This window comes from Crocuta crocuta, unplaced genomic scaffold (assembly GCF_008692635.1).
Source record: "Crocuta crocuta isolate KB4526 unplaced genomic scaffold, BGI_CrCroc_1.0 scaffold445, whole genome shotgun sequence".
Classification (NCBI taxonomy): domain Eukaryota; kingdom Metazoa; phylum Chordata; class Mammalia; order Carnivora; family Hyaenidae; genus Crocuta; species Crocuta crocuta.
Genome location: NW_027530847.1, coordinates 392,152 through 400,880, shown reverse-complemented (window position 1 = coordinate 400,880; position 8,729 = coordinate 392,152). Strand labels below are relative to the sequence as shown.

At 51.9% G+C, this 8,729-nt stretch overlaps 1 protein-coding gene across 1 annotated transcript; it reads right to left on the bottom strand.

Moving 5' to 3' along the window:
• Positions 1-3,408: 3,408 nt before the first annotated feature.
• On the bottom strand, positions 3,409-7,559 carry GDF5 (growth differentiation factor 5). The gene is made up of 2 exons (XM_077769388.1): positions 6,935-7,559; positions 3,409-4,283 (listed from the first exon to the last, which is right to left on the bottom strand). The coding sequence occupies exons 1-2, from the start codon at positions 7,557-7,559 to the stop codon at positions 3,409-3,411; spliced, it is 1,500 nt and encodes a 499-aa protein (XP_077625514.1).
• Between the last annotated feature and the right edge of the window lie 1,170 nt (positions 7,560-8,729).

Here is an 8,729-nt window from a genome sequence, read left to right as displayed (position 1 = left end):
GAATGGGTTGAAGGTTAATGGAATGAATAAATATCCCCTCTCCCGAATCCCAGGCCCATTAAATTTGATATTATTATCCCTCTCTTACAGATAGAGAAACCAAGGCTTAGAGAGGGTCAGCCGGCAAGTGTTAGAACTAGAACTGAAACTCAAATCTGCCTGACTCCCAAGCATATGTGATTAACCCTTTCTTACTCTGTTTCCTTACATGTGTATACAGATCCAAGGAAGTAGTTGTGGAGTCGAAGTGAAGTCTGAGAGGTTTCCCAAGGTTGTGTGTTCCAAGCCCTAGAAAAGCAGAGTCTCCTGCTATGGCCCTTGGACATGGAGAGGTGGAAAGGGATAAGAGACGGCATCAGAGCACAAGGAGCCTCACTTCTTTCCACCCCTATGGGCCTCTCATCGTTCCTGCCATAACCAATATGCTTAGCTATTTCTCCCCAGAAACTAACATGCTGTGCCCCCAGGGAGAAACTTTTAGGATCGGAAGGTAAGCTCTAGGAAGGTAATTCGACTACTTGCCAGGACTGGAGTCAGTGGAATTGGGGGTCCAGAGAAGTAGCAAGAATGGCACAAAGAATACTGAGACATGCAGGAGGCCTGCAGTGGCCTCTCTGGGTTTCAGCTTCCTCATCTATAAAAACAGAGGGTGATAGTCCTTGCCCTGCTTGCTTCACAGTACTGTTGGAGGCACAATAATGATAACAGCTAATATTTATCAAGTGCCACCTCAGTGCTTGCCATTGTGTTGAGTGTCCTTCATATCCTCCCAGTTAGCCTTATGAAATAGGCATATTGTCTACCCCTCCCCCTCTTCCTCCCCACCCCCACAATGAGGAAACCAAGGTTCATGGAATTAAGTTACTTGCCCAAGGCCTCTAACTCTAAGTGACAGATCTGAAATTTGAAACTGGGCTGCCTTTTGAGCCCTTCAGAGCCGTGAGCATGTTTGCAAACCTCAGCTGAGAGCCTGTTTTTGACCTCTGAAGAACGATACAAACCTTGCGCCCTTCTGCACACAAGTGTCCTATACGAGTCCGCAGTTTGTTCTGACTGGCACTGGAGGTGGATGCCTGGTGATGATAACTGTCCAAGGAGGCAGCTGATGGGATGGTTAGCACGGAAAGGCTGTTCCTCACACTGATCTGATTGGATCCCCATAAGTCTGGGGAGGGAAGGGGGAGGGTACACAGTCTGAGTGGCTCTTTTGTGAAAGCGAATTCTAGAGCAGGTTGAGGTGGGAGAGGAAGCTCCTAGGTACCAAGCCAGACCACAACAGTCGATTCAGTGCCCAGGCCTTCAGCAGGAAGAACACGGAGGCTGAGATGACAGGAAGCTCTCTGACAGGGCTCAGGCAGGGTGCCGCTCCAGTCTGTCAGACTTTCCAAGAAAGTAGGGACACACGGCCCAGAAAATCAGTGTGTGTAGGAGCCAGCCCCACCTGTGACCCCTTCGTCCTCTGCCTCTCTCTCTGCCTTTGGGTTTCCAGCCACTCTGCTTCTACACTGCTCTCCCTGTGTCCACAGCCCACAGGTTGGCCTCTCCGGCACTGCCTCCAGGCTTACTCTCCTCTTTCACACCAGAACTCTGTCTGCTGTGGCAGCTCCTTTGTTTACTGCCAGAGCTCACAGGCCTGCCACCAGCCAAACACAACGAAGCCTGGCCAGGGAGGGCTAGGCTCCAGGTTCAGACTGGCCCCTCAGGGACAGGTAATGGCCTCCAAGCCAGGGAGGCAGCTCAAAGGTAGGCTGCCCCCTGCGCTGGGCTCTTGTTTCAGGTCCTGACAACACAGGTTTCGGGCCTAGAGGGAAGGGACACAAGATCTGCCCATAGCTGGGCAGGAATCCTTACTGTTGAAACAGCTTTGGCTAGGAGCCCTGGGAATCAAAGACCCAGCTGGAGAGAGATGGGGAAAATGTTGAGGCCCCCTGGGTGGGAAGCAGAGGCCTAGACTCCCTTCTCCTAGTCCTCCCTCTCTTCAGTCAGGCAGAGCCTGGTCTTGAGCCTTTAGAATGAGGACTTAGGTGCCCAAATTTCCCTGCCAGAAGGCTGTGTTCCCCTCCCAAGTGTTCATGCCTCATGCCCCCAACTAAGGATTCTAGAGGATAAAGGGAAATGGGCATTTACTCTGGGCCAAGCCCCAAGCAGGAAACATTGTCAGGATGTGTCTGGCCTTGGTCTGTCTAAGGTTAATGGAGAGATTACTTATCTAATGTATAAGTATGTGCTTGTATGATATATAATGTAAAGGGGAAGGACTCCAGCTCTGTTTCCGGAGATGGGGCGATGGGTAGGAGGTAATGGATGAGCAGGGAGGAGTGGTAAAGCTGCCAAGCTGGAGGGTAGTGGAGCTACAGACTAGATCATTCAAGGAACAGTGGTCAGTGGCAAAAAGAAGATGCCCCAACAGGGAGGAGGAGAGCCCTGGAAGCCCAGGTTCCCCATGGAAAGGTAGAGGACCCTCTAAATGGTGGCCAGCTGATTCTGTGAGTATATGAGGAGGGGAACAGGTAATGAATGAAGTGGGGATGATTTTAGAGGAAATGAAATCCCCAATTTCCCTCCCATGGAAGGTTCCATTTAGGAGACAACAAGCTTGACTAGGGAACGTCAAAAGAAAACCTATGTCTGTTTCCAGGTCCCAGAGGAGCAGATGGAGCTCCAGACCAAAGGGCCTTTGGAAGGAATGGGAGTGGGGTTGAAGGTAGCATTGGCCCTACTCAGCTTGTACTCTCTGTCCCGAAGTGCTTGAGGCAACCCACCTCCCCTCCATGGGTCAGTCTTTCTTTAAGGAGGTCACTGGGTCCCCCAGAGTAAACAAGAAATTTGCCACAGTTTTAGTAACAGTTTTGCTTTTTATCTCATCAATGTACATTTTAATCTAACAGTCTAACAGCCTCACACTCCTCACCCCTGCCCGAGCCCTCTCCCACTCTTGCCCACCCCTGCCCAATCAGCATCTCATCTGCCCCAGGGGCAGGAAGTCCCCAGGCACAATGGTGATTCAAGGTGGGGATGGCAGCTGTGACTTTCCCAAGAGGAGCCCTCCCTGGAGAGTCCAGAAGCCAAAAAGGCCCAGGTAAGAAGTTGTGGGCTGGGTCTCGGGAAAGAAAACAAGGTCTTCTGGGTCTCAGTCCCATTCAGAGTTTGTCTCCCTGGGTCTGTCCCAGCAGTTAGAGCAGCAGAAAGGCAGAAATCCTCAGACAAGGGGACTTGTGGATAGAAAGGAATCTCTAACCCAGTCTTACTCAGAGAGTAAGAGTAAGGCTGTTGGACCCCCTTTCACGCAGTCTGTGTAGACACTCCCAGCTGCAGCTTCCCAGCCTCTCTGATTCTGGGAGTGCAGGGAGGGGCTCTTGTGACCAGCGTCCTGGATGTGCCAGCCAGGAAGACAGAAGGCCAGTGCTGCTACCTGCAGCCACAAGACTCCACAACCATGTCCTCATACTGCTTATAGACCACGTTGTTGGCAGAGTCAATGAAGAGGATGCTGATGGGACTCAGTCGTGTGGGCACACAGCAGGTCGGTGGCGTGGACTCAGGGTCCATGGAGTTCATCAGGGTCTGGATGACTGCATGGTTCGTGGGCTCCAGATGGGAGCGCAAGGGGAACTCACATAGCCCCTCACAGTGGAAGGCCTCATACTCAAGGGGTGCGATGATCCAGTCATCCCAGCCCATGTCCTTGAAGTTGACATGCAGCGCCTTCCGACTGCAGCGGGCCTTGGGGTTCTTGCTGGGCCGTTTGCCCTGGCCCGTGGCCAGTGGGGCCCGCCTTTTTCGCCGCTGGCTGAACAGGTACTCATACACAGTCTTATCATCCTGGCCAGAGCGGGCCTTAATCTCATTAAAGAACAGGTCCCGTTTCTTGGTGCGGCCAAATACTAAGAATAGGGCCTTCTCGTGGACCTGCCTGGCAGCCCGGTCAAAGCCCAGGCCACGGAGGTCCATGGCCCGGCCCCGTTCCCAGGCCTCCAGCTCCAGGCACAGCTGGGCCGAGTTCTTAAAGTTTCGGAAGAGCTTCCAGATGTCGAACACCTCCCAGCCAGATCCGTCCAGGCCTGGCACGGAGCGCACATCCAGCAAGGCTGCCGGCTGCCGGCCGCTGGGGCAGCTGGACAGCTTCAGCTGGGCAGCCCGCCTGATGCCGGGGGCCACTGGCTTGGCCGCGTCCGAGGGCTTCTTCCGCAAGATCCGCAGCTCGGCCCCTAGCAGCCCATCCTTCTCCAGGGCACTAATGTCAAACACGTACCTCTGCTTTCTGACCACAGGACCTCGGTCATCTAGAGAGAACACCCAGAAGTCATTCCCTGCAACCTCACCAAGGGAGCCAGTCACCTCGAGGCCTCAGGGAAAGGCCACAGCTCTCTCCCCTCTGGAGATAGCTTTCTTTAACCTCTCCCCGACTCTGTGACAGAGGCCAAGACCCAAACCACGAGAGCCTTTTTCAAAATAAGGGAACTTCTGAAACAGCCTACCAAAATAAACAAGGGTTGTTCATCTGTAGCTGTGGCTGTGGTGATTTGAAAGATTCTGGGTGTTTGTGTCAAAGACAACGCATATCAGAGATGTTCTAGCTGTCCCTCTCCCATTTATTAATTTACATGATATCTCATTGGAGTGATAGGTGGGGTGGGTACTATAATTAGCCCTATTTTCCAGAGGAGGAATCTGAGGCTCAGAGAAGTTAGGTGACTTGCCCAAGATCACCTAGCTAAAGCAGAGTTGGAACTTAATGCTTATTTTTATTTTTGAGAGACAGAACGTGAACAAGGGAGGGGCAGAGAGAGGGAAATACAGAATCCAGGCTGTGAGCTGTCAGCACAGAGCCCGATGTAGGGCTCAGACTCATGAACTATGAGATCATGACCTGAGCTGAAGTTGGACGCTTAACTGACTGAGCCATCCAGTGCCCCTAGTCTAGAACTTTTTATACCAAATCCTGAACGGCTTCCACTATACCTTAAAGAAGATCTTGGTCTTCTCATTTTACGGATGAGGCACAGAGAGGGAAAGTGACTTGTGAAAGTCTGCAGGTAGTTAATGATAAAGCTACAATCCAATTTTCTGACTTCCTAGTCTAATGATTTTGTTGTGTACATGTCTTACTGTGCTGGGTATATGAGCATGTGTGTGAGTGACTCTGTGTGTGTGTGTGTGTGTGTGTATGATTGGGCTTATAAAAGGTAAAGTATGGGGCGGGGCGCCTGGGTGGCTTAGTCGGTTAAGCGTCCNGCCTGGAGCCTGTTTCAGGTTCTGTGTCTCCCTCTCTCTCTGCCCCTCCCCCGCTCAAGCTCTGTCTCTCTCTGTCTCTCAAAAATAAATAAATATTAAAAAATTTTTTAAATAAATAAATAAAAGATAAAGTATATGTGAGAGACATGTGCACGTGTGATTGTGCTTGTGTATATGTACGTATATGTAAGAAGATTCTGTGTATACATGCAAGAAGCTGTGTGTTCACATGCATACATGTGTGTGCGATTCAGCGTGTATGTATTAACATAAGGCTGTGTGTGTGAGAGAAACTCTTGTCATGTCTCTGAATCAGCATGCCCTCCTTCCTAAATACCAATTTGCCATTGGGAAGCATTCATACATTGCTCTAGAAGGTGACTAATTAGGCCTTTAAACTCCCCGTCTCCCCCTCTGTGAGTTCCCTTAGAGCTGGGGGGCACAAGGACTTATTTTATGAGCCCCCAAGGGGTCACAGCTTTCCCCAGCTGGGCAGGCAGCCAGGCCACCTCCCCCACCCCAGCCAGACCTGCTGCCTCCTGCTTCCTCCAACCCTGTCATTCCCCCACGGCCAACTCTAATGAAGAGCCTCTCCCAATCTCTGACTCCTCCCCCACCCTGCCAGCCAAAGTCTTAAGACTCACGGAACCAGAACATATGAACTGCAAGCAACCATGGCAATAAGTAATCCATCTCTCTCTTCACACTCACAGAGAAACTGAGGCCCTAAGAGGGGAAGGAACTTGCTGAGATCACACAGCAAGTGGAGAGGGAAACGCCAAAACAGCAATGCTAAGTGAGCATAGGGAGAAGTGAAGAGAACAGATACCCTCCTGGGCTGATGATAAAAATTGTGTGTGTTTAGGACAGGACATAAAGTGTTCATATTTGAACGGCTGTCAGAAATCACCCAGTCTTGGGATGCCTGAGTGGCTCAGACAGTTAAGCATCCAACTCTCGGTTTCAGCTCAGGTCAGGATCTCACAGTTTGTGAGTTTGAACCCCAAATCAGGCTCTGAGTCTGATCAGTGCAGAGCCTGCTTGGGATTCTCTCTCTGACCCTCTCTCTCGGACTCTCCCCTCCCAATAAACAAACTTAATTAAGAAAAAAAAAAAAAGAAAAGAAATCACCCAGTCAATACCCTTATAGGTGTGCAGACGGGGAAACTGAGACCCCAAAGAGAAAAGAAACTCCCTCAAGGTCACATTGTGAGTTAAGACCCTAAGTCTGTTGCACCCCCCACGCCATACATTTAAATGTTGTTCCATGACTCCAAGATGTCTCATTTACGGTCTTCACCTATCTTGCCTCCTCTGCCCCTAGCTTGAAGGCAGATTTGCAGAACCACAGGTTTCTAGAGATTAATTTCTCTCTCTGCAAACCTCTGGAGCCTGGAAAGTCTGGCTAGCCCACAGAGGAACAGAGCATGGCCTGTCTTAGAGTGTGGTCCCCAACTCTGCCACCAACTGGCAGCTCTTGTCCCCTCTCCAGGCTTCAGTAACCCCTCTGCACCTTGCAGGGATTGGCTCTGACTCCCTAGCAGCCTCGACCCAGTACGTGGGAGGTAAGTCCCAGATACCACCCCAGGCCGATGCACGTGCTATCTCCCACCAGTGCAGTCAGGGCTCTGAAAGGCCCCTCCATGCATGCAGATGCCCCTCCCACTCAGCCGTGCCCCTGCCCCCCCCACCCCCTCACCTTGCCCTTTGTCAATAAAGCTGGTGATGGTGTTGGCCAGGCCAGCCTCCAACTTCACGCTGCTGTTGCCTCCCTTTCTGTCAGCATCGGACAGCGTCCTGTACAGCGAGAGCATGTACTCGTGGGGTGTGATGGGGGGTGGGCGGAACGGCTCCTTGGGCTCTTGAGGGGGCCCAGTCTCCCTGGCCTTCTTCAGCAGGAAGGGGCTGGGGACAGATCCTGCCTTTGGAGGTGCCTTGCCCCCAGGAAGCTGTCCTTTTGGGGTCACAGTCCGCGTTGCAGCCTGCCTTGTCTGGGAAGGGTGTCCTGGCTTGGATTCAGGGCCACCCGATCTGGGGGGCAGCTTTTTGGGTTCATCCTTCTTGGGCTGTGTCAGGCCTGCTGTCTGCCCAGTGCCCCCCTTTGCCCTGGCATTGGTGGCCCCCCCACCATAGCTGTGACCCCCTGGCCTAAAGATGCTCCGGGCCAGAGGGGGCCTCTCCTTGGCTTCTGCTTTGGCCAATCCTGGCCTGGCCCCCTGGGGTCTCTGGCCCAAGTCAGGGGCACCCAACACAGTGCAGATGAATCCCAGGTCCAGCCAAGCCAGGTGCCAAAGCAAGAAAGTGAGGAGTTTGGGGAGTCTCATCCTCTGGCCAGCCGCTGAATGACACCAAAGAGAACGGCGGCAGGAGCGAAGGTGCCTCTGGTTTGGCAGGAAAAACCATGAAAGGAGTGGACCCTCAAAAGCAGCGGCAGCAGCAGTAGCAGCAGAAGGAAAGGCTTTCTCCTCAGTCTGAGACTCTTTAAGTCTGCCGGGTGTGTGTTTGTATCCAATCCCATAGTGGAAATGCTCTCGTATCCAGACGTGCACCGTCTCCAGTCAGCAGCTGAAAATAACTCGTTCTTGAAAGGAGAAAGCCGACCGCCCCCTTTCTCCTGCACAACTGACTGAGGGCTTGAAGGAGGCTTGTATAAGGCTGAGGGATTTTTCCAAGAAGGAAGAATGGCGTAATGCTGCCTGTGTGCTCCAGTTTTTTTTTTTTTTTAAGTTTTGAATCCTTTCCAGTGAAAATACTTCACACACACACACACACACACACACACACACATGCCTGCAGGTGCTCAGAAAAATCTTTTACAAACCTGAACTCAGGAATTGGAAACGGAATTCCAACCCAAACCAATTTAATTACTCTCTGATGTCATGCTGTCTAAACTCATTTAAGTGCGATATATTTATGTGAAAAAAATCACCGCTGCCCTTTCGAGGCCATGGCTTACGGGGGCTCTTGGCACAGAGCCCCGCAGCAGGGCTTTAGGCTTAGGGGGCCTCTCAGTCCGTGGAGCAGACTCAGGGGTCTTCACCTCCACCTCACGGGGCAGCCCACCCCACCTTCCTGAGGAGGGATACTGAGGAATGAGCTCAAGATCTTAAGCCCCAGAAGCATGGGGAGTGTGGGTTTTCAGTTAAGTCCTTGGGGTGTTTTAAAGCAGCTTCAACCCCTGCGTCTAGTCTGGGGCCTGATTTGTTGTTGGGGGGGCAGCACAGATGGCAGCATTTACCCACAGTTGCTTTTATTTTAATAAACTTGTGGTGACCCAGAGACAGAAAAATATCTGTACCCACTACACCCCTCCCCCTAAGTGCCATTGACGGAGCTCAGATGATTTCTTCAGGCTTCAGGAGGCACTGCTACCCCTGAGTCCACTTCTTCGATGGAAGCAGGTCCAGAGTGTACCTCACTACCACCCCAGCAAAGACAGACTCCGAGTTTTGTTGGAAAGGACTGGCGGAGTGCAGAGGCGGCAGCCTCAG